General features: G+C 42.8%; 3 protein-coding genes across 3 annotated transcripts; 2 read left to right on the top strand and 1 right to left on the bottom strand.

Moving 5' to 3' along the window:
* Nucleotides 1-2322: 2322 nt before the first annotated feature.
* LOC140995156 (beta-1,3-galactosyltransferase 1-like) lies at nt 2323-4596 on the top strand. The gene is made up of 2 exons (XM_073465101.1): nt 2323-2384; nt 2583-4596. The coding sequence occupies exons 1-2, from the start codon at nt 2352-2354 to the stop codon at nt 3774-3776; spliced, it is 1227 nt and encodes a 408-aa protein (XP_073321202.1). The 5' UTR covers nt 2323-2351; the 3' UTR covers nt 3777-4596.
* A 2740-nt stretch (nt 4597-7336) lies between these two features.
* LOC140994306 (beta-1,3-galactosyltransferase 2) lies at nt 7337-8359 on the top strand. The gene has a single exon (XM_073463877.1). The coding sequence runs from the start codon at nt 7337-7339 to the stop codon at nt 8357-8359; it is 1023 nt and encodes a 340-aa protein (XP_073319978.1).
* Nucleotides 8360-14350: 5991 nt separating this feature from the next.
* Nucleotides 14351-17879, bottom strand: LOC140994949 (interleukin-17C-like). Its single transcript, XM_073464806.1, has 3 exons — nt 17588-17879; nt 17290-17504; nt 14351-15911 (listed from the first exon to the last, which is right to left on the bottom strand). Exons 1-3 carry the CDS (start codon nt 17618-17620, stop codon nt 15680-15682), a joined length of 480 nt encoding a protein of 159 aa, XP_073320907.1. The 5' UTR covers nt 17621-17879; the 3' UTR covers nt 14351-15679.
* Between the last annotated feature and the right edge of the window lie 8549 nt (nt 17880-26428).

Below are 26428 nucleotides of genomic sequence, written 5' to 3' on the forward strand. Positions count from 1 at the left end.
AGCGGGTTCCGCAGACGGGTTCTGCAGCGTGATGACTGATGAATGTTTTCCACTTTTTGTAAGTCAATGACGAACCGGTTGGCTGTGAATGCATCTGAACACGTCCGTGTCTTGTGTTGATTGCATTTGACTGAATTCAAATCTCCAGTCTCGATAACACACGTGCATTGCTTTGAAAATGCACACCATGACCTGGAACGAGAGGCTGACATACCGGTTCTGCCGGTTTCAGTTTGTTGTATAAATATAATTTACTGCAACAGAAAGCTGTGGTAGGTCCGTGAAGTAAGTAAATCAACACGACACACATTCACTTCCCTAACACCTGAAAGTAACACCAGAGTGCAAACAAAATTAACACAGAGGCACTGATATGTATGATAATCACGCACCGGCAGGTTAAACCAGAAAAATCACAAGTTTGTTTCAGGAGAAGCGACGGCCGTGAGGAGTGGCAGAGGAGTTTTGAGAAAGTCTTTTGTTGGTTGACACCGGAGGACCTTTTCCACATTATATCACTTAATAACAGTCTGGTGGTACGACAGCGGGTGTTGTCCTTTAGTATCCTCTGGGCTCTCTGCAGACATCTCACTTCACTGATCTATATCACTGATGCTCTGGAGATGGTACCAGTGATGTTCTGGGTGGTTGTAATCACCGGCTGTAGAGCCTTTCCGTCCTGGGCCGAGATGAACCACGTCAGTTTGTGATGTTTCCAGTCGGGATGCTTTCTGTCGCTCCTCTTAGCACAATGATTTAGTCTTCTTAAGTGTCCTTAACCCTCATGAGGCCTGTGTTTTTTGGCCATTGTTAATGCTTCTGGCTTTGCCTTCATTAACATGTTTGGTATCTTTGTTTTGTCACTTCTTATTTTCTCTTTTACGATCTTTACTTTCTTCACTTTGACATACTGTATCAGCGTGTTTGACCCAAAAACACACAAAAAACATACAATCTTCACCCACACATGAACTTTATTTTATCATATCGCCATTTTTCCTTGTTCTATCAACTCCAGACTGGCAGCTCTCAGTGAACACGGCCGGACCTGAATGGAAAAACACTAGTTTGACGAAGGGATTACAAATACCGAGGTGGTTTTCTTGCAACCCAGGGCTCAGTTACATTTGGCAACAGTTAGCACATACTTTAGCAACAAAGCCACAGGTACCTGTTTACCAGGAAACTCTATAAAACATTCGGTATTGTAATGTAACTGTAGCCTTTGTCATCGGGGGAGGAAGCACTACTGTTAGCGGTTAGCTATCTGACCAGAGTTTCTCTAGGCAGAGCAGCCGAGGGCAGCAGAAGAAAAACCAAGACACAGAGGTTCCTCTTTTATAAACCCATTGCAGCATCATGAAATGAAGTGAAGAAAGCATGCCCTCGGGTGCAGGATGAGTCATCAACATTTATAATGATTTTCCAGGAAGTTACAAACTCCAAAATATCTACAAAAGGCTTTTTTTCTTTTACAATATACAATATCAAAAGGTAAGCTGATGAGTCAAAGTGAACCTGTTACAGCCCCGGTGCTATGGGTGTGTTTTGTGTTTTCTTTTCTTTTCACCCATTCAGGTGACGCCCTCATCCTCCCCCTCCTCCTCGTCGGTGTGTGGAGCGCCTCACCTGAGGCTACGTGCCACTTAGGCAAACCGGTATAAGTGCCGCGGATGCCAGTGGGCTGGGCGACCGTGACAAGCAGAGAGCCTGAGCACACGAGCTGCGACCGACAGATTTTCCTAGAAATAGCATCTTGGCTGATTAGTGTTTGTTGCTGGCTTAAATAAAGCAGTTTTTGAGTTACCGTTACACATTGTTTCTTTCTCCTCCTTTACACCCGGCTTATTATTTTTTAACTATGTCAGTCCCTTCATCTCCTAGCCATACAGGGACGCAACAAAACCATTTCTCATTAGCTTGAACACACCCCCATCTCTTTCAACACACACACGAACAGGTGTGATTCGACGTGTTAACAGAGAACCAGCTCAGCTCGTACGAGCTGTTTGCAAATACTCCGGAGGATTTCAAGCTTTTTGCATTGAGGCAAAACCAACACTCACAAATGAATGGGCGTGGTAAACAAAGGGGAGGCTCTCCTTCAGGTAATAAACCTGACAAAGTGCCATGGTTACTTAATAAACCCAGGGACTTTAGCCCGATGACACAGTCGGCCAGGGAGGTGGCAGGATCCAGGATTCAGGCTCTTCATGTTTGCTGCTGCTCCAGGTTTTCCTAACTGACAGTCCAGAGTCGCTCTTCACTCCGTGGTTTGTTCATGGGAATCTTTTCTCTGCTTCACATGTAAACAAACTCAAATCCACTCCTACAGACAGGAGCATGACAATATGCTGGAAAGCGTCCTTGCTAAGGAAAGAATGGTATGTACGCTTTTTAAAATGTCTTTTCTGTATTCATGAAGCATTTCTGTGTGAAACAGAGGGAGGGAGGCGCCGTGAATGTGAAAACTGTCTTTTATCTGAACCTGTGTTTATACTTTACAAGAGCATTTTTACTTTTGTTCATTTAAGAGCAAAAAAAAAAACACTATTAAAGTTTTATTTTATGTTTCCTCTCAGCCAACAGTGGATGCTGTGGAACCAGCAGAAGGCAGGAGAGGGTTTATTTGGTCACGGTGTCGCTGCCTCTTCTTCGTCCTGGTGTTGGGAGCAGTTCTGTTTGTTTGCAGCATGGACTTTGAGGAAATGAAACCCGACTGGAACCCTACATGGCTGACTTCATTTAAAAAACTAAATCTTATCTCCTCCTTGACGGATTCCCGTGACAGCAGAACCAGCTCCTCTGCCCTCCGTCGTACTGACAACATCACATCAACAAAGGTGACAAACACGTCCAACACGTTACACCGGACTTCAAATTCTTCAGAGGCGCCCCAGCAGAAACCTGAGCCACCAACACCAGTTCCTTATCAGTCTCCAGGACCGTATTTAGTGGAATACCCCTATGAGTACCACTTTGTTATAAATGAGCCAACGACCTGTGAGCAGCAGAAGCCTTTCCTGGTTCTGATGGTTCCTGTGGCGCCCCACAACAGGGCTCACCGTGACGTCATCCGCAGCACCTGGGGAGGTGAGAGCCTGGTACTGGGCAACGTGGTGAAGCTGTTCTTCCTGCTGGGGCTGCAGACTGGAGAGGGAGCAGAGCAGCTCCAGGAGCAGCTGCTGCAGGAGAGCAAAGAGCACCGAGACCTGATCCAGAGCGACTTCCTGGACTGCTACAAGAACCTCACCATCAAGACCATGGTGATGCTGGAGTGGCTGGACTCCCACTGCTCCGGCGCCTCTTATGCCATGAAGATCGACTCAGACATGTTTTTGAATTTGTCCAACCTCATCAGGATGTTGTTAAATGCTCCAAAGACAAACTACATGACCGGACTTGTAGCGAGAGGAGGTGCAGTCCTCAGAGATACAACTTCTAAGTGGTACGTACCTGAGGAGCTTTACTCCAACTCACATTACCCACCTTATGCTTTGGGTCTGGGCTACGTTCTGTCTTTAGATCTCCCTAAAAAGCTCGTGGAGGCATCCAGACACGTCAAACCTATTTACATTGAGGATGTGTTTTTGGGATTTTGTATGCAGCACATGGGCATCGACCCCACAAACCCCCCGAACGGGTATAGTTTTAACGTCTTTCCTGTGCAGTACAGCCGCTGTGCTTACTCCGGGCTGGTGGCCACCACGACACATGCACACGCTGACCGTGTGAAGAACTGGGAAGACTTTAAGAAACCAGGTCCATACTGCTGACCAGTAAGAAAGGACTTCTATTACCAACGAGGACTAAATTGTCTTGTGAAATGTGAAATATATATATATTTTTCAATCGTTTTTACACAATTTTGCCACCCTCAGATGTTTTCTCACGATGTAATCTGAATGATGCATGATTTCTGTTTAGTATTTAAACATTTCGACGCTCTAAACCAAAGTAACCGGTGAGATAACTTGGGCACTATATTGTCGAAGCAGAAGAGGGATTTATGGCACAACTTGGAGATAAGAAAACGCCTCCAGGGGTCAAAACCCCTGCCACAGTTGAGAGCAGCAGGTAATTTGTTAATTTTTAACAGTGTTGATGGCCCAGTGGGCGCACCCACCTACACCCACACCACCGAGGTTTTCTCATGTGTTAACAAGCAGCGTCAACACGGCCCCTTGGAATTTTTCACCTGAACTCAGCACACACAATGATATAATGACTGAATACCCCAGTCACACAGTTGCAGTTACTATTTAATATGATGCGTTGCCTCCTTCAATCTGTAAATACAATTTCATGATACTGATCTGAGTCAGGGCCCGTGTTGCCAGATTGGTTTGATGTTTTTCAGCCCAACAATTGCTCAAAATCTGTCAAAATTGATTTTTAAAAAAATCAAAAAAAAAACAGATATAGGTATTAATTTGAAAATAATAGCAACAACGTCAACATATAGAGGGCAGCCATTTAACTTCAGCAGAAGTTGGTATTCAACCACTTCCTGGTGCCGTGTGAATCATAGTACAGGTGGTACAGGTAAAGGTGTGGTGCAGAATGAGGGTGTGTGGTTTTTGAACGTGAGACGGTGAAGTTGGTGTTTTTTTTTTTTTTTTTGGTTTAATGTGAAATAAATGGATTGACATATCCGACCATGTTTTTTTGGCAACTTGACCATTTTTTAATCACAGCAGCTGATACGAAGAGCAGGAGGCGGATGGGTCTTACATGGTCGTCTACCTCACTATCAACAGACTCTTACACAAGAGGCAAAACACTTTCTATAGAGTGGTGAAGTAACGCGTCCTAAAACACAGAAACCGGCATTTTTACACATCCAGTTCCCTCGTGAGTTTTTTAAATTGGTCTCCAGTTAGATGTGTGAAATAAGGTGTGTGGTGACCGCAGGCTGAAGATATTTACACGTTACGACATAAACTCATCATTAAATGTCCCACAGTTTAATTATAAAGCTCTTCATGTGTTAAAAACGGTTAGCGGTTGCTAACAAGTGTCTAAATGAGATACAGCGAACACGGAGACTCATCTGCTCACTAGTCCGTCTTTACAGGCCACTTTAGTTACACACTGTTCTGACTCTGACTTTACAACTTGTGCATTGATCAGTTTATAGAAAACCTCGATAGTAATTGTGCAGTAAGACGCTCAGTGGTGGAGACGTTTAAGTCGTGTGACCGTGATGTCGTCTGTTTGTAGCCTAGCATTAGCTTTTTACTGCTACACATTTAATTTACGCTTCAATCATCACAGAGTGGAGTTCATCTGTGGAGATTATCTTCATGAGCAGAACCTGGAAGGATCATAAACCTGTTTTTGACACAGAGATTTTTTTCTGTAATAATCCATAATAATTTTGTGGAGGGAACCAGGACGATGCTAACTTTGGTTAGCCTACAAAAAACGTCATCACTACATCACTCTGTGGATGATTTCTTTATCCCATTTGAATTGTGCCACAGATAACACATGACGTTTATCAGTTGTTTTAGTGACAGCAACATGGCCGTCACCTTGGCCACAGGTGAAGCATTAATACATAGTATCAGTACAATAAATCAGCCGTGCTGACAGCTGCAGTAATGTGAAGGAGAGTTAGCGCAACAAGGCTTCAGTTATGTGACCGTCGGGTGTGTGGACAGGAAGTGTCTGCAGCAGCAGAGTGATGATGGGTGTCTGTTTGAGACTACACATGCACGAACACGCACACACAGCCGGACTGAATACCAAAACAGAGAAGCTCGTGTTACAACGCAGTGATTGAATGTAACTGTGTACATTTACTCAACTACTGTACACACATCTATCTGTACTTTACTTGAGTTTTACTTTTTACTTCCAATCCACTAAAATTTGGAGGCAAATATTCTGTTTTATACTCTGCTGCGTTTATTTGACATGTGGTCACGACAGTAGATCCATGTACGTGTTGGTAGTTTGATTTTTTGTTAGAACAAATAAACGACATAATGAAAAAATTCATTGTTCTGTTTATTGGTTCAAACAGAAAAAAAAAACACACACGAACCTGAAAACCAGTTTTTCCTCTCCGCTGTTCAGGGAGGAACTGTCGGGTCTCTGCAGATTAAATGATATTAATTAAAGCGTGCGGTCCGGACCGGCTCCAGCTGAAAAGTGTCATGAGATAACTTCTGTTGTTCCTACAACTCGTCTGTGTGACTTTCACCTAAAATAATATTTTAACACGATGTCTTTACTCTTACTCAAGTGTGACTTTTGGGTACTTTTCACACTTACAACACACAAACTCCACTGTCGGTACATTTAGCAGATTATTCATAATCGTTAATAATTCAAGTAAAAGATCTGAACGCTTATCATGAGTGCACAAAAAATACATAGCAACAATTCTGCCAGTGCAACAATATATCAACAGGTCATGTGCCAAAGTCTATATAAGTCTTTCTCATTGGCTCTGACACACCTCAGTCAGCACACACACACACACGCACCACAGCTGTGATTCACTGTGATAACAGAGCACACGCTCAGCCTGTAAGAGCTGTGTACAAAGCCTCTGGAGCATTTCCAGTTCTTCATTGGCTTTGAGGCAAAAACAACACTCGCGCAAAATAAAGGGGTGGTGCAAACAAAGGTGTGGCTCCACTGCAGGTGAAGGACGGACACAGTGCCATGGTAACTGGACAGAAGGAGGAACTAGAGACACACACACATGGCAGAGTGTGTTATAGACACAGGTAGATTCAGGTTAATGGTCTTTGCTGCTGCAGTTTGTCGTAACAGAGCGATAAGAGTCACGCTCACCGATGCTGGACAGCTGACATGAATTTCTTTTGTGGAGCAATAAGTTTTTCAATTTTCTAAAAGGACGACAACCCAAATCCATAGACAGGCGTGCGTCAACATGCCGAAAACTGGCTTTGCTAACGGAAGACACTGGTATGTAAACCTTTTAAATATTATTTTCTGTATTCATGAGACAAGTCTGTCTAGTGAGGAGGCAGAGAGCGAGGAAGGAAGGAAGGAAGGCACAGTTAATGATTAACAAAGTATCATAATTTCAGTAAAGTTGAAGCTTCTTCTGCTAAAAACACGACGACTCTCGTTCTAAGATTTATGTCCTTCTCCTCTCAGCCAGGAAACAGTGGATGGCGTGAAACCAGCAGAGAGCAGGAGAAGGTGTGTTTGCTCACAGCGTCACTGCCTCTTCTTCATCCTGGTGGGAGCAGTGTTTCTGTTTTTCATGAACACAAAGGAAATGAAGCGCAGCTGGAGCCCTAACTGGTGGATGAAATACAGCACAGCAGATTTGTCGGTTCTTTCTCCCGACATGACTGTTTCCAGCGACGGGACAGGTGAGATCAGCCGATCTGCCCTCCGTCGTACTGACAACATCACATCAACAAAGGTGACAAACACGTCCAACACGTTACACCGGACTTCAAATTCTTCAGAGGCGACCCAGCAGAAACCTGAGCCACCAACACCAGTTCCTTATCAGTCTCCAGGACCGTATTTAGTGGAATACCCCTATGAGTACCACTTCCTTATAAATGAGCCAACGACCTGTGAGCAGCAGAAGCCTTTCCTGGTTCTGATGGTTCCTGTGGCGCCCCACAACAGGGCTCACCGTGACGTCATCCGCAGCACCTGGGGAGGTGAGAGCCTGGTACTGGACAAAGTGGTGAAGCTGTTCTTCCTGCTGGGGCTGCAGACTGGAGAGGGAGCAGAGCAGCTCCAGGAGCAGCTGCTGCAGGAGAGCAAAGAGCACCGAGACCTGATCCAGAGCGACTTCCTGGACTGCTACAAGAACCTCACCATCAAGACCATGGTGATGCTGGAGTGGCTGGACTCCCACTGCTCCGGCGCCTCTTATGCCATGAAGATCGACTCAGACATGTTTTTGAATTTGTCCAACCTCATCAGGATGTTGTTAAATGCTCCAAAGACAAACTACATGACCGGACTTGTAGCGAGAGAAGCTGCAGTCCTCAGAGATACAACTTCTAAGTGGTACATACCTGAGGAGCTTTACTCCAACTCACATTACCCACCTTATGCTTTGGGTCTGGGCTACGTTCTGTCTTTAGATCTCCCTAAAAAGCTCGTGGAGGCATCCAGACACGTCAAACCTATTTACATTGAGGACGTGTCTTTGGGGTTGTGTTTGAAGCACTTGGGCATCGACCCCACTGACCCCCCGGGCTGGGGTTATTTTAACGTCTTTCCTGTGGAGTACAGCCGCTGTGCTTACTCCAGGCTGGTGGCCACCACGACACATGCACACGCTGACCGTGTGAAGAACTGGGAAGACTTTAAGAAACCAGGTCCATACTGCCGATCGAAGAAATGACAGCTAAAGAAGGACTAAGAGTAATATATTGACACCGGGACTGAATTTTCTCAGCTCCTTCTACAAAGTCAACTCCTGTCAGATGTTTAAAGTGTTAAACAGAACATAGACTAATGAGACTTTCTACTTTCTAGAATTATAAATATTTTGCTGCACTTGTAAATTCAATGACAGCGGGCCAGTTAACACTCGAGAAACTCTGTCCTTGACTGCAAAGGTTGCTGAAGTAAAAAGGAGTGACCGCAGAGTTCATATCTGTCCAAGGTACATGATTCACCGGGCTTAAAAGCAATGAAACTGGAAGCGTACCGCATTTTATATTCTTAAGGAAACAGCGGGTTGTAAGAGCGTACATGGCACCGTGCCATTCATGTATCCCTGCAGGTTTGTTACAGCTCTCCAGCAGTAATCATGATGCAGCAACGTGTTCGGACACGTCACAGACCTGCATTGTTGCTCTGCAGGACTAAACTAAACATGGTAACAATATTTCTTGTTGACTGACTGGTGCCTTATCTCTGTTTAGTATTCAAACATTTGATGCCTTTAACTTCAGTACAGGGCGTGTCGGTCTGAACTAACTGTAGAAGCCAAAGACTAAAGCTGCTCGCAGAGACAACATGTCAACAGTCCTGCGACACTTGTAGCACAAAGAGCAACTTTATCTTCGAGCCGACATGTTTCAGCTTGTGGCCTCGCTGTTGTTACAGAGTCACAGGGATGAGGACCACTGTTCAAAGAGCCGAGCTTTTTATTCTCAGGCTTGAATTTTGAGATTAAAGTCAATTCTGAAAAAATCCCCAAAAAATGTCCAGCGGCTTTACTCCTAATGCTCCTAACTCCTAATGATCTAATGCTGTGTGCATGTCCGGGACGATGCTGGGGGCTCGTTTTAGGTCCAAAAGAACCTTTTCACTGAATGTTTGTTCGGACCACACAGCGGCCAGATGTCAGCGGGTGTCTTGGGTTTTTTGGCCAGTGTGAAAGGACTATAAGACAACATGACATTAGCTAGTCACTCGGTTTAGCCAACATAAGGTCGCTATGGCTCTTTTTTACACTCAGTGTTCGGAGGAGCTGCCAAAGATTTAAGGGACCGACGAGCAGAGACGCTCCAACCTCATCGCTCGTTAACTGGGCAGTGATTTTCTTGATTAAAGTAGCCAGCTAGGCTAGCTGAACTGGCTAACGATGCCAATGATGAAACACACTTTATACTTCCATGAGAGCTGCTTCTTCTGTGTGTGAATTGGTTCCAGCTAGTTTGATGTTAAATACAATAAGTTAATATACAAAGTGAGTGTGCAGAAATATTCATTTACTGAAGATCTATTAACTGTAAACTAATCACATGTCGACTTTATCACTTCATAATCATTGAATACATGAATTCAATCCTTGTGTTCGTTATGCATTACTTGATATGTTTCCAACCTTTCTATAGTGTGACCTATTTATTTGCGTTTTGTTTCTTGTATATTTTTCACTAGCACTGCTGTCTTTCCCATCATAGCGGATAATCAAGATTTGGAAAAATGAGATTAACAGAGTATAGTATAACAGAGTATTTATCTACATGGTGACAGAGATATTTGTGTCATTTTCTATATTTTTACAGTTTTAAATGTCATTTTAAATCAGTGCTTTTACAACTTCTATCACTGGTCTTCATGTTTCGGTTCTGCGTCGTCTTTGATGGTTTAATGAATTTATCCGTGTCTTAATGTATAAAGCACTTTATAACACTGAGCTGGAAAATGAGGTTACGCCTCAACAATGGGATTCTCAGTGGAGCGCTGAACCCAAACTCCAGTGGGCATTTTCCAAAAAATATGAATGGGTCGCCAATCTCAAATTTCTGAGTCGATCGAGGACAGAAGACTCACGTTCCCTTTTTTATTCGGCTCACATGACAACAGATCAACGTTCATCTACTGTTATCTATTGTGATGTGAGCCAAATTTTAAAAAATAAAGTGAAACATGAGCATTTCTTTTTGTCTCCCAGACATGGAAATTTAAGATCTGCAACCCTTTTTCAGACTGTGGAGGAAGGCACTGAATATAAGAGATGAATTTATTTGTTGTATTGTGAAGATGAAGACAGTAACACAACATCCACCCACACAGTGTTTGTATATCAGAAATATCCACAGAGAGTAAAACTATTGTAAAATGTAACACAAATAGTTTCTTCATTTTGTTTTCCGTCTCATCGACCTGCTGACATGCCGAGCGTCTCACCTGTGTGTTTTTCCTCCTGCTGTCATGCAGAGACACCAAGTGGGCATTTTATTCACTGCAACTGATTAATGTGACAAAACCGACCTGATGAAGACCTCACAGTGCTCAGTTCAGTTCAGTCATGCAGTGCCGTCTTCATGTTACTTATCGAGGTTGTTACAGGTGAGACGTGCGATGTTTCATATTGTACAGAATATAAAGATGTCAACACTTTAATTAAAAACTTAAACACTTGGATGTGTATCATTGCTGCAGCTGTTAAAATATTGTTTGTGTAGCAGGTTTGTGGGTTGATTCAGACGCTTTACTTCAAAAACAGGTGTGTCAAAGGTAATTTGTGGCGGCACAAACAAGTCACGTCCCGCAAAGATGAGCGTCAAATCAGGATTCATGTTGGAAATGTCTGTCTGGATGTGCAGGTGTGACGTCTTGTTTGCAGTACAATACTGTGTGTTGTGCCCCGAAGGAATGTAATTTCTATGTAGTTAGTCCACCGAGCAAAGGCCCTCAGGGAGTGTAACTCCTTTGCGGTAGGGTCAATGACGCGTACGTTATAGACCTCACCCATGCACCTGTGTACAGGCTGATTGCTATAAGAACCGTGACAATAAACATTATTGTCTGCTACACTTGGGTTTTATCCTTCTTTAACTGTGTAGAAATATTCTGTATGGATTTCTGTCCTCTGACACGTGAGACAAAGGTTCATTAGGCTACAAGCATCAGGGCTAATTTTTGTGATTTTTTTGTAATCGCCCATTAATCTGCTTTAAGTCAGAATAAAAAGAGGCTCCATGAGTCCAGAACTCGGCTGAGAATCATCACATTTTTAGGTTTTCGTTACGTATCAGTAAAATCAGTTATAGCTTTGTGTAAACCCATGAGTACAGTCCAAACATGAGGTACTAATACCTAATTCGGCTTATTTTAAATGCCAAAATGTCAACAAATATAGGCTAAAATTAACATTTGTCCAGTTGTAACCTACAGTTAATTATGTACAAAATTCAGTTTACATCCCCCAAATTATGGGAGCAGAAGTTCAAAAACTTTGAGAAGAAGTTTTTGAACTACTCAAAGTAAGACAAAGAACTAGAATAGCACTCAGTAGAGCGCATACCTCCGCCAAGGCCCAACAGTTCCCTTTTGTTCTCACTCATAGATACCAGCCACCTAAATGCACATGAGTTTTTCCATCAAGATCCATGCATCCTGAGAAATGACCAAAACATGTTGAAAAACATCCTTTTACGCAATGTTAAAGAAGAATTCCTGGATTCATCACTTCATCTGGATCCACACCGAAAGTTAATGGGGTTTATTCTGGATCGAGACCAAATCCTCCACCCAAGTTTGGTGGAAATCCGTTGAGTAGTTTTTGTGTAATCCTGCTGACAAACCAACAAACCAACAAACAAACAAACAAACAAACAAACCACGGTGAAAACATGACACACACACACACAAAAGAAGCTCTATAAATCCAGATGTTGGCTGAGAATCATCACATTTTTAAGTTTCATCAGTAATCCAGTGATAAGTGTCGGTACACTCATGGGTACAACACAAACATGAAGTACTAATACCTCATTCAGCCACGGTGTCATCAACTGTCGGCTAAAGTTAGCGGGGCTCAAGTTACAACCGACAGTTAATCACACAATCTACGGCTCGACTTCCTGTTTACATCCCACATATTATGAGAGCAGCAGTGCAAAAACTACCAACAGGTTATCTATTTATTATCTCAGTAACTTCACGTACCACAAGGATCTTCTACCTGCTTCTCTCTCAATTTAACACCGATGCCTCGATCTGACCCACATAAGCAAACAAGGCCATCAGCGAGAACATCGACTCTTTCATTTTGAGTTAGTTATTCTGGGACGTGGTTCTGTCGTGGTTCTGTCGTGGTTCTGTCGTGGTTGAGTGCTGAAGAAGAAGAACTGAGGAGTCCGCCGGCCTCGGGACAGAAGCTGCTCAGTCGTCTGGTGGTTCGGCACGTTTACTTCGTTTTACCGTCGTCATCTTTTGTCCACAAGGGTCCGCCAGAATCAACAAAAAAATAAAAGTATGTATGACTATAATTTATGGATCCCTTTAATATCTAATTGTTTTACAAAATATAAAGAGAATTAAATGAGGATTCATTTGCTGTACAAAAAAAACAAAACTGGACAAAAGACTCAAAGAGACTCTTTTATTTTTTAAGTTAAAAGTTAAAAAAAGTGCATAGTTGCAAATGAATAAGAACATAGACAGAGTTGAACAAATATGACATGAGACAAGCAGCAGCACAGGAGAACAAAATAACAAGCCTAGATTCAATTACTTCACTGGGGCAGTCATGTTATTACAAATCTGAGTGTTTAATTGTCTCATGCGAGATGATTTATCGCTCCTGAGTCTTACACAGTAAAAATAAAAAACCTTTAACGGCACAAAATATCCTACAGTGAAAGACAATCTAATAATAATAAAACATCTACACTAGTAGATGAACTAGTCACGTTAACCTCCTGAGGTGTATTACACCTTTTATCCAGCAGAGGTCAACATTCACATTCTCAGCGCTGTAAGTCGGCAGCTGGACTTGTTTCAGTTCCTTGAAGACGTCGTTGATTCAACCAGTCTTCATTAGGGTTGTTGAGCCCAGGTGAGCCCAGGTGAGCCCAGGAGAGCCCAGGAGAGCCCAGGTGTTCAAAGACGGTCGTTCCAGTTTGACAGTTTGCCAAATGAGTTTTAAAACAAACACAACTTAATTCACTGGCTCCTTCAGTGATCAAATACACATTACCTTTGATCACAATGAAAACACCACATAAATAAAATAAAATAAAATAATAAAACCTGTAGGAATCTTCACATTTAGCCTAAAAGAGGCTTACTTCACATTAAACAAAGAACAAAACGTCAACCGGCTTCAATACTTTGATGCTTTAGTGTTTTAAATTCATCAAGTTGAGGTTTAAGAATAAATGTAAGTTGTACAAAATATGCATGTGCCTAATACTGTCCCGTTTTACAACAATAGTTTGACATTTTGAGAAATACACGTATTCACTGTCTTTCAGAGAGTTCGATGAGAAGATCGATAGCACTCGTGTTTATCAGTTAAATGCAGGGCCGGCATGGCTTTAAAATGATATCGCAATATTTTTAGTTTATATCACGCAACAATATTGTAGCGTAACTACTGGTACTATGACAAAATATTAAATAATCATCAGTAATGTGAATATAATGACTAATTGGGTAAAGACGAACATTAGAACAAGAACAACAGTTTGGTAAGTTCAGAAAAAAATGACGTGATATAACCATATCCAAAATCTCAGACCGAATATTGTCTCACATCACGATAACGATATATTATCCAGCCCTAGTTTAACATCAAGCTACAATGATGCTTAGCTTAGCTTAGCTTAGCTTAGCATAAAGACTGGTAATGGTGTTATTATGGTTCCCATTGCATTTGTTGCTGATTAGTTCCCTTCGTTGGTTGGTTCGTTTTTCTTGTGCTTCTGACGCGACTATTTACGAGCTGTGGTTTCCCCAGTAAACACACCGACCTCTTCAGCCTGTTTCCCGGTCTCGTGCTGCTCCTCTCAGGGTCTCTCGTCCTGTGGAGCAGCTCTTCGCTGCCAGTGTCTCTGGACTCGCTGGGTAGAGCGGACAGGCCCGGTGCCAACACGGCAGGCTGCTGCCAGGCTGCTGCCAGGCTGCTGCCAGGCTGCTGCCAGGCTGCTGCCAGGCTGCTGCCAGGCTGCTGCCAGGCTGCTGCCAGGCTGCGCTGCCACTGGTCCACTCTGCCTAACGAACCCAGAGACAATACAGCTGCGACAGCCGAAGAGGTCGGTGTGTTTACCGAGGAAACTAAAGATGACGAGCTGCTGTATCAGCGCCACCGCTGGCCGTTTGTTGAACATTTAGGAAAAACTCTAGCCAGCAAATTCTTGTTATCTGATTAAACTGTAAATTCATTGTGTCCCACTGACGATAAGAAGGCGTCTATCAGTTAAACAACTTTTCATCTTTACATGGGGTTATTTACCACAACTACTGCCATAATACCATTTTACACCCACAGTGTTTTGGGTTGTTGTTTTTTGTATGGATTAAATAATTTAATTAATATTTAGCAAGCTAACTAAGAACATTTACTCAGCCAGAGTACTCGATTACTACACTTACCATTATCCCTCAGAAAATATGCTTAGCTAAGCTAACTGTCTGCTGGCTGCACAAACATGATAATTAATCTTCTCATCCACCTCTCGACACATAAATACCCAAAATGTCAAACTATTTTTTTTTAACTGTTCACTTCTTGCTGCTTGTCATTTATGAACATATAAAGATGCATCATTTCACATTAATCAGTACGTGCAAACTACTGCTCTCAAAATAAGACTTATAAGAATAAGAGTGCATAGAAGAGCGTTTTGTAGCTTAAAGGTAAAAGCATCTGCTCACTGAGGTTAGATGGTTTAAGTAGTGCCGAAATGATTAGCTGAGAAGCAATTTTTTAAAAATAAGTTTGTGTCGGAGTTTTGGAACGTTGGTCAGACATTTTTACACGAGATGAAAATCTATCTATTCAATAATTATTAAGAAATTTAACAAAGATGTCAACCTGCTGCTGTTAAAGTCAGGGATCAATAAAATCAGCAGGTTTCAAATGTCTCTCTCTACAAAATTTCAGAGCATTGTTTAATATCTTTTTTTTATATTTCAGTCTGGACCGAAGTGCTCCATCATCCTTCAACTCACGCTGCAAGCATGGCTGAAAATCAGCTGCGTAAATAAGTGTTTAAATGAGTTTTGTCTTCTGGAACTGAAGCCAAAAGTTTTGGTTTCCCTCCGTCTCTCTACAGAGCAGCTTTTTAACCTACATACAAAATGTCTAAAACCAGTGATTAGCACCATTTTTTGCTCCGTTTTCCCCCCAAGAAACCATAAACTGTGATAGATCTCGATTTAAGCTGTGTGAGCTGAACTAGCAGGTTACAAGATGGATTATTTTGCTCACTTGGTTAATTAAGAGAAAAGTGTAAAGGTCAGCACCGATGTGAGTTTACGATATGTTCGGCACAACACAGGTGCAGCCCACAGGGACTTGGATAAAGTCCTTTTTCACTTTGTATTTGTTGTCGGAGCACTTTCCTGTCCTCCTGTGGATCATCAGCGACGCGTACACAGCTTTGGAGTTGTAGTCCATGTCTTCACGCTGGTGGATGATGCAGCCCTCACAAATGCACACCGCAAAGGGGATTTTGGGAGGAATCCTGTCGTTGTCTTGATCTATTCTGATGGGAAACAGTCGGACAGACGCAAAGTTAATCACCACACAAGCTCTGGACTGATCACAATTAATGATATGAAGACAAATTTCCTCTGAACACAGATAAAAAACACAGGTGGAGCTGTGTGTGTGTTATTTTTTACTTTTGATACTTTAGCACATTTAATATCAGATTCTTTGAGATTTTTACTCAAGTAGTATTCGTTGCGGTGGTGGGAGATGACAAACATACTGCATCAGAGCCAAAGTGAAACATTTTAAAATACAGTTATTTTATTATATATACTTTTGGGTACTTTTTACGACACTGTACTGCAGTTTTCCTCCACAACTGCAGCAGTGATGGAATGTAACTAAATTTGTCTCCACCACATTTTGGAGACAAATATTGCACTTTTTTTTATTTAATAACTTTAGTTACTAGTTATTTTGCAGATCACCTGCTGCATCTGAGCCAAAGTAAAACATTATTGGCAAGCAGATAAAATAAAAAGTACTTTTGATACTTCAGTACATATTTCATCAGACACTTTAAATCTTTTACTCAAATATCATTTATATCAATGACTTTCACTTTCATCAAAGTAATCTTTTAACACGATATCTTTACTTTTACTCAAGTACTGTACTGCAGTATTGTTAGTTTTACTTAAGTAAAAGATCAGATTACTTCCTCCACTACTGCAGCAGTAATCAAATATACATTTACTCAAGTACTGTACTTAAAATAAATATATATGATTTATTTTTACTTGTATTTTTGATACTTTAGTACATTTATAGCCAGGAAACTAATTTTGATACTTAAGACCTACATGATATATCAGATACTTTTACTCGAGTACTATTCTCAGTTTATATGTAGCCTACATGTATAGGTTATACTTATAATTTAGGCTACTTTTACTTGTATTTTTGATAATTAAGTACATTTAATATCAGTTACTTTAAGTCTTTTACTCAAGTACTATTCATGCAGGTGACTTTCACTTGTGTCAAAGTAATATATTAACACGATATCTTTACTTTTACTCAAGTACTGCACTGCAGTATTGTTAGTTTTACTTCAGTAAAAGATCTGAGTACTTCCTCCACTACTGCAGCAGTACTAAAATATACATTTACTCAAGTACTGTACTTAAAATAAATATATATCATTTATTTTTGTTACTTTTGATACTTAAGTACATTTAATATCAGTTACTTTAAGTCTTTTACTCAAGTACTATTCGTGCCGGTGACTTTCACTTGTATCAAAGTAATAGATTACTAGTTTAAGTACTCTTCCTCCTGCACTGCTGTGACACTGATTTCTGCTCACTCGTGATATCGCAGCGCCTTTTTGTCCCTCCGCGCCTCCGTAGCAGCGCGCGGTCGCCTACCTGTACTTCCACGGGGACACGGCGCGGTTGTTGTCGGCTCCTCGCATCTCTCTGGCGGCCTGCATGCAGGTCCTGTTGTCCGGCGGGCTCACGGAGACCTTCTTGTCCCAGTACCGCGTCTGAAGCTCCTCGATCAGTTTATTCAGCCCGTCCTCGTTGATGCACCTGGGGCAGGTGCGGCCGGTGAAGACGAGCAGCAGCGAGCAGAGAAGCACCTGCAAAACAAACAAACAAACAAACACGTGAGACGCCGTGCAGAGAGTCCGGCGCGGGGCTGAGTGCGGGTCAGGGCTGTTACCATCTGCAGACTGTCCCGCGTCATGATGCACATGTTGGGCCGGCGTGAGTGTGTCCCGCAGCTCCATTGGACCCGGTTTATATACTTCACTGTCCACACTGGTGCCGGTTGTGGCGGCTGCAGGTGGGAAATCCTCGACCTCAGTATTTCCTCCTGCTGATTCACTGAGAGGGAGGCTGCAGCTGGCTCCGCCCCCCCCCCTGGCGGACCCCGCCTCTCTGACGTCAGTCTTCAGCGATGTCAATGCTTCGTCACCTCACGTGTGTGTGTGTGTGTGTGTGTGTGTGTGTGTGTGTGTGTGTGTGTGTGTGTGTGTTCGTCACTAAAGGTGCAATCTGTAATTTCAGAAGAGAAAGGTCTTTTTATCGCTGAATAAACAAACTGAACTTAAAAGGACAACACAGATTCATGCTTTGTTTACATGTGGCGGACCCTGCCACCTTCCTCGCCATCGAACTTTTTACTCAAGCACGACTCTCGGGTGCTTTAGTTACTTTGCTGCATCAGAGACAAAGTAAAACATTTTTAAATTCACTAATTTTATCGACAATCAGATTAAAACAAACAAAAACATTGAGTCTGATAATCAGAAAAATGCTTTTCTATTTCTATTTTTTCTTTTCCTCTTCTTTTCCCAGTTTTATGGCAGAAACAGAAACATGCCAAAAAGGCAGAATAAATCAGTTGCGACAGAAACACAAGTGATTAATACAATAAAATCTATAAAATACAGATGGAGTAGATCAGGGGCCTCGTTAACAAGAGTCCTGCCTTGGGATTTCCTCTCATGTAATGGCAGCAAACACAAGGATTTATTGAGGAAAGCCACAGATCAAAGGAGGACATTTAACCTTTCAGAAGACGGGATCAGGACGAGGCTGAAGCCAGGAAACACAAATTGTTCAGATGACTAAATTAAGGTCGTCAAAAGGTTCAAAGTTCAGTGTGTGAAGTTCATTTATTTATGAGTTGTGGTCCCTTTATGCTGCACAACAAAAACATCTCTTATGATGGAGTGTTGATGCGTTCAGGCGTCTCACAGCTCGAGGAGTGAAGCTGCTGTGTAGTCACAGTACGTCAGCGGATACTTCTGTGTCTGTTGTCAGACCGCGGCTGGGCGGGTGTCGTCTTTTGGGGCTCGTGTCCACGTGGTGCTGGCGAGGCGCTCAGCGGTGACAGTATCTTGACGACCGCCACTGTGTGATCGACTTTATGGTTTGTTTTTTTATTTATCCCCGGGACATCAGAGCGAGGAGGGCGTGGCTGAGCTGCGCTCTGTGCAGACATCTCACTGCACCCACATCACTGATATCTCATGTTTAACTCGATACAATATCTGAATTGGACAGTAAGTGGTCAGCTGGATTACACCCAAGAAATTCAGCAAGAGTGCAAGTGTGTGTGTGTGTGTGTGTGTTATGTGGGCGTGGTCTCCCCGCCTCAGGTGCCGGCCCCTCAGAGCTGCTCTCGCCGCACACCCGCCTTGCATCAGCCTCATTAGCTCAGCCAATCAGCTCCTTTGCCGTCCTCCTGTTTCATCACCTCACCCTCCTCACCTGAGCGTCTCCGCCTGCACCTCCTCCCCCCCTCATGTCAGTTTCACTTCAGTCTTGGTTGTCACGCTCAGTTTGCAGTTTTCTGTGGTTGTCAATAAATCATTTTGCTTTCCTGATTAACCAGTGGACGGTAGCATTTTAATTTAGCTTCACACTTATTTATACACATTTCAGAGGGATGACAATGAGGGTGATAGTGTTGCGTGATACAATAGGAACGGCATGGATGAATTGTAAGTGCATATCGTGGACATAAATATTTAACCCTGGATGTATCTCACAAAACTGTCTCGTTAGCAGTGTAACATCTCGTGGACTTTGATCCTCGGCCAGAGCAGCTCGTGCATTACGACACAGCTGCCAATCCTGCTGTGATGTAATATTATACTGCAACCATCTCCTCCCCCTCTGAGCCCGGTGCATATAAAGGTTTAGCAGCCTATACTTAGAAACACAAAAGGAAGCTCAGTGCCGTACGGATCGGGCGCTTTCACTTCCTCATATCTGGTTAAACTTCTAGAGTCTGACCGAAACACGAACATGACCCCAGCGCACATGAGATCAGATCACCAAACGAAGCCTGTTAGACGAGCTCAGCTGTCAGACATGTTGCGTATATGTTTACCCGTTTCCAGCACAAAAATGAATGTAGGAGATCTGAAGGAGTTTGGATTGTGATCAATAATCAAACCAAACTACTCCTGGATTAAAAACATCTCAGGTCAGTGGACCATGAATATCTGCACATGGTTTTAAGAATCCAACTAGAAGATGTTGAGAAATATTACAGGATAATTGGAAACGTGGTGGTTTTTAGGGCATCACATTCATTTTGATTACTTTAAAAAGACATAACACAGATTAATTGCGCTCTGCGACCAGCAGCTTGGTCCAGTGGACCCGTAAACATGGGGGCAGATGACGCCAGCCAGAGTTTCTAACCGTTAACAGTCTTTCCCACACCAAGAATGGGATGTGGTTCATTTTTGAATCTGTGCGAGGCGTAGCCTGACACCCACATGTGGCCGTGACGGGGGCAGCGAGGAATGTGATGTCATTGTGATGGCAGTGCTAATAACGGGCAGTCACACCTGTAGTTTCCCCAACAATTCCACCGAACTCTTCGGTAGTTGCAGTCACTCCTGACCTGTTGGATTAAACTCCTCCTCCAGAGCTGCCGAAGAGTCTCTGGGCGAGAGAGAAGCCCACAGGCTGCGTGTCTGAAGGGCAAGTGGCAGGCGCCGGCCCGGCTGGACGAAACCAAGTCGATGAAGCTGCGGACACTCTGCCTGTCCACTCTCTCTGGTCCAGAGACTCAGCTGTGAGCCGAAGGAGTCGGTGTGTTTAAAGGGGAAAGTCCAGCTGGCAATAACGTGTCATGTGAGCTGGTGCGTCTGCGCTGCTGTTGGCGGTGAGCAGATTGTCAGCTGTACTTTCCCCTTTAAACACACCGACTCCTTCGGCTCACAGCATTTATACAATACCACTTGCGTAGATTACAGCGTCGGCTGAAATCTACTCGTAATTATTAAGATTATTTTTTTAAATTGCTTGAAAGCCCTGATTTTCTTTAAACAATCCATCGAGAAGATGTTGAGATATTTTACAGTATAATTGGAAACTTTGACCGGCCGAGGCCGAGGTATCATCAATGTCAGACTCCTCCTCTGGGGACCATGAATGTCTCTACCACTATCTGTTGAGATATTTCAGTCCAGGCCAAAGTAGTGGAACAACATTGCAGTCCATAATTACATGCTCATTAAAAAATAGGGCCTCCACATGCAGACTCACATGTGAGGCAACTTTCTGCTCGATTGTTTACGTCTGTCTTTGGACATTTTCAGATCAGGAAGCCGGGCAGGTGAATGTCAGGTACTGGAGGGTATTTTCCAGTTACATCCTCATCTTGTTTCTCAGCTGTGAACACAAACTGCTGCTAAAACTCTCTGTGGCCGTCCTCATGAATGATTCAGCATCTGTTTTAAATTTTGTTTCACTTCATGATTGTTTTGGTTTTTGGATTTCATTTTCTGATGACAAGACAAATTCGGCCTTCAACCACAGTGTGCAAGGTTTCAAAGTCAGATATTTTTAAAACTTACACACGGAGGCTTTTAAATCTTTGAGCATTAGAAGATAAATAGGACAAACGATCGATTATTGCATTTCAGACCATATTTTATTGCTTTTATTGGACATTATTGGGCATTATTTCATGTTCTCCAGAGGATAAGTTCAACTGATACAACTGGCTTTTCCTCTATTATCACAATCAGGTTGATATTTGTGTTACAGATGTTCAACGTCCCCAGAGGATAACTTCGCTGAGTGGTTCAGACTGTGAACTATGATAGAGAACACGGTAAACATGACACCTGCATTAACATTAGCATGTTAGCATACTGACATTAGCATTTAGCATTCATCGTTGGGTGATTATCTGCGAGAGAAACGGGCAATTATAACTGTTACCTGAATGTAAGAAAACAAACAAAAAACAAAACATGAAATGGTTCAATGCAGCTCGTCCAGCGTAATCCAAGTCTCTGGAAGCCCCAAAATCCAAAATTGACGCTTCAGATTAAGATTTCATCTTAAAAAAGTGCAAATAACGTCTTTTCCAATCGGTGAGGCATCTTGAGGCTTCCGGACACTTGGATTACAGCGGATGAGCTGTATGAAAGTCCCCAGCTGCTTCAGGTGTTTAGCTGCATGTTTTGCTGTGAAGCTCCAGAAATGTTTTTGTTGACTAAGAAACTTCACCTGACTTTCCATCAGCATGGGGGAGGAAGACGATGACCGGATTTCAGCCTCTCTTCTTTGCAACAGTAGCGGCCGCTCTATGGATTTGATTTCTTCCTCGTTATGTGCGCACACAGATCTTTTATCGAGATTTGATTTGTTGCACTGATACAAACCTGGAAGACAAACACCTGATAGTTCAGTCAAACAGGCCACGGTAACTTCTAGATGTTTGTTCTCTAACGTGGGACTTTTTGCCAAATATCCAGACAAGCTGCAGTGTTTTCTGGTACATTCCCAGTGAACCTGCTCTCCAAGATGCCACCAGGTGTAGAGGAAGCATCCTGCAGCTGCATCATCATCAGCAGCAGCTCTGGGAGGCTTTTCTTTCTTATGCCTATTAATAAGAATGAATCCCAATGTTTGTCTGCAGCTTGCCTCCACTTTTATAGTCTGCAGACAAAGTCTTTTGACGTGTACGTGTAGTCAAGGGTGTGGCGAATAGTAACTGATGCCAGCTGATGACAAAGACTGGGTATTTGTATATGTATAAATGTTACATGTAGATATATTTTGATGGAGACTTTCTGGTAGAAAATCTTATTTAAAAAAAATCACACTCACTTTAAAACTACCCCACCGATGTCATCAACTTTTGACCTAATAAATCATTGTTATTGGGGTCTGTAACAGCAGAGATGTGATTTAAGAGAGGCCACCAACTAGATGGTGGTTGTATGAAACAAATCCTACAAATTCCCCCCAAAAGCCAAAGTTTTATCACAGCCTTCGCGTCACAAAGAACGGGACATTGACAAAAATGCTGAATACTGGCCTTGATTATCAGTCAGGCTGATAATCGGTTTTCCCCCGAGGACGGACCTTAGATTGCAGCTGAATGGTGGTGATTATGTGAAGTGATCAGGAATAAACTATAACTAATCATGTCTTTGTCGCCTCCCACTGTGTTTTCATAGTTACTGTCTGCAGCAACAAATCCCCTCGACGGTCGGCCCTCCCTCCCGACCGACACGTCAGTGAAATTTCCCCCAGAAAACCGCTTCCCTCCTCCCGGGCAGAACCAGACGGGGTCCGCTGTTTAATGATGCCAAATTATGTGATTATGTCATTTAGAAACAACGTGACTTTGTCAATTTTTCAGGATGTTTGGTGAGTCAGGATCTCAACCACAGCAGATTATAACAGCATCCGTATGATTGTAAACAGTCGGCGGGTACATGTTTAGATTAACAGGTGGAAACCAGGGACACATGTCGATGTCGACGTCATGACGTGTACCGTCACGCCTCTTTTGGTTCTGCTGCTTCACGGGGCGATAATGCAGAGTCTGTGTGTGGAAAGGGTTCATGCTATTGAGCAGAGTTGTTATAATTTATATCGACCGCCGTTCAAATCAGAAGGAAACGTGACACGAGGGCAAAGTGCCTGGATGGGCCGATCTCATCCAATATTTATTTTAAAGGGCTCAAACTGTTTTACCTTAAATGCATTGAGACTCTCTGCAGCCACGGGACCATAACCCATAAACATTAACAGGACTGTTGTCGGCTCTGACTCCGCTCAGCACAGCAGATGTTCTGCGAGGTGCTTGTGGGAGGTGTGGTGACGCAATGTCACAGCAGTCTCCTCCCTGCCAGTATAAATGTTAAGTCACCTGGATTTAGACAGACAGGATGAGCTCAGCGATGGAGTGGCCTCGCACTCCTCCACGGGATGACTCAATCACGTCACATGATGCAAGCGCTGAGCAACATCGGCTTTACTTCCTGCTTCGCGGAGCTATTTTTAGCTTGATGTTGATGTTGTTAAAATGTAACGTTGCTCTGCCTGTTTTTCTCTGAAAAGACTGATCGAGTAGTGAACCTGTGCAGTGAAGCAGTGAGAAGTTTTTAAAAAGAGAAAGGATCTTTCACTTAATCTCTATTTGTGTTTCCCTTTGCCTCTTTTCTTTTTTTTGGGAACCAGTGATACAGAAGTAGTCTCGGCCAGGAAGGGGATTCCCGTTGCTATCAACACCAGCGTGCACTCACTCGAGTCTTTGTTTCAGTTGTCAGTGTTGAATTCTTCGCATTTATGTTGACCTCATCTCACAGCTCACACATTTCTACTCTACAAATACTATCACACCCCCGGCTCAGGTTTCAAGTCACAGCAACACGAGATTTAAAGTAATTGAACCTCGTCTTCTTCCTGGAAATTTATGTAAAATTATCCTTGCACCGAGCCCCAGTCGAGCTCAAGGTTCAAAGTTCAAAATCTGGGCACTTCTGAAAAGTTATGAGCTGATTTTTCTTTCCCAAGCTGTCAGCTGTTAGCTCTGTAAACGCTCCTGTCATTGATCTATAGGAGTTTGAACACATTTAATTATTTAAGTATTTTTCTTCCAGCCTGCAGATGACCTGTACCTGCCCCTATCGTACCGTCTTACGTGATCCAAGTTCAAATTTAATAACAATATCACTGAAAATGGAAACTTTTTGGACCATTTTGTGAGCTCAGAATCGCCCTGCCTGAGAGTAACAGGAGCAAAAACACCTTATAGTTCTTTATTTCCTTATTTAAACTGACTTTGTGCAAATAAAATAGTGAAGAACAAGGTGGAAAAACAGCCTGTTCAAAGAGCAAAATGCTTTACAACTACATAAAGTTTAAAAGTTTTAAAAAACTGATATAAACTATATATTACTGGATTTGAAATCGGGCACAGAAGCTCACATCTGCTCAAATGAGCTGTCAATCAAATGGCTGCCATCTCAGGATCTCCAGCGGGGAGGAAAAATGGCATCTGCTGTGAAATGAGAGGCTGTTTGCTTGTCGATTGCACCTTGCTGACGTGGTTTTATCTATAAATACTGTAGATAACGATGTACACTTAAATTGAGGTGTTTTGCTTGGCTGTGTTTGTTCAGCGAAGTAGCTGGGTGGCTGCTGAGCTTCAGTATTTGATTTGAAACTAGACAAAAGCAACATAACAATTCGATATTTAGACTGTTTCAGTTTCTTCTTCGGTTGCCTACAATACAGCAGCGAGGTTTACCATGACCCGGATGACTGGAAACTTTCATCAACGTCATAAGATTTTCTGTTTTTTTGCAGCGATACCTGCAAGAAACCTGCAAAAGAAAAACGAAGGCGACAGCAGGAGCTGAGAGAGCTGTCAAACAGTGACACTTCTGCTTACTTCTGTTTGCTGTAATCACTTTTAATGGCCAATTTCAAGTTGGTTTTCATGGTTATCAGTTGCTTGGGAAAAAAATGTTGAAAAAATGCTTGAAATGCGTCCAAAAACAGAAAAACAAGACATGAAACAATGGTGTGATGGAGGACCTGCGTTAACACCCTTTTTGTATTTCCTTCGTTCCCGTGTAACAATCCCAATCTTTAATCCACATCTTCTCTTCCAACGTGTGAATGTGTAAGAATAATAATCCACCCACCCCGAGTGCAGCCAACCCTACTTCCCTGGTCTGACTCACCGGGTGTAATATCTAAATCTGTCATTCAAACAACAAAAGTGGTCTCTTCCTTTATTTGAGTGTTACCGTCTTAAAAATCACCATCGCTATTGGAAACACCAACCTCCAAGCAAAGAAAGTGACAGAAGTTAGGCGGCGATCCAGGTATTTTCAGCTTTCGAGCTTTATTGGCTTCAAAAGACGACTGAGCAGCTTCCTTAGGGACGAACGGGGCTCCACCTCCACCTGTGTCCAGAAAATAAAACGTCCTTAATAGGCCACAACCTAAATTCCTTCTTTATCTACGCGCCACCACCTGACGTCGATAACACGTCATCACTTTCGCACGGCAGAATTGAGGTGATAAAAACCTGTGTCTACTGCAGAGCCAACTGAGAGTCACCTCTACTATCCACTGTTTCCTTCCATCCTCTCAGATAATTTATGGAAACTCGAAATAGAAAAGAAAGAGGAGCTGCGTGTGACCGGATAGTTTCCATCCTGGAAGCCAGGAAGATCAGCCCTGCTATGTCTCATCTCCTCCCTTCTCTTTAAAGCTCAGTAAAAAAAAAAAAAGGGGATCACCTGCATTCACCCTTCCTTTAATCAGCTGACATTTAGGCATGCAGAGTCTCAGGATCATTAAGAATCGAGACTGACTGACTTGAATAAGCTAATAAATATTAGCAGAGTTGCACAAATAAATTATTCTGTCCCCCTTCAAGTTAACCAATCGCTAAACCAGAAGTTAGCCGGCTCGGTCGGCGATCCAGCTGTTTTTCCAGCCGGAAAGTCGAGCTTCATTGGCTTCAAAACACCACTGAGCAGCTTTCTGAGGAATGAACGGGGCTCCACCTCCAACACTGTGTCCAGAAATAAATCATCCTCAACAGACTACAACCAAAAATCCTTCTTTATTTTCTTTATATTTCCACAACATGATCTCAGCCGGTGAATTCCTGCACTCAGTCACAGACAGGAACAGTTCAGTTATTCATTAAAGAGGTTAACGCCTTACTGTGATGGGTAGAAAGTCCAAACAGAAGTAACTGAGGCTGGATTAA

This window comes from Pagrus major, chromosome 4 (assembly GCF_040436345.1).
Source record: "Pagrus major chromosome 4, Pma_NU_1.0".
NCBI lineage: Eukaryota > Metazoa > Chordata > Actinopteri > Spariformes > Sparidae > Pagrus > Pagrus major.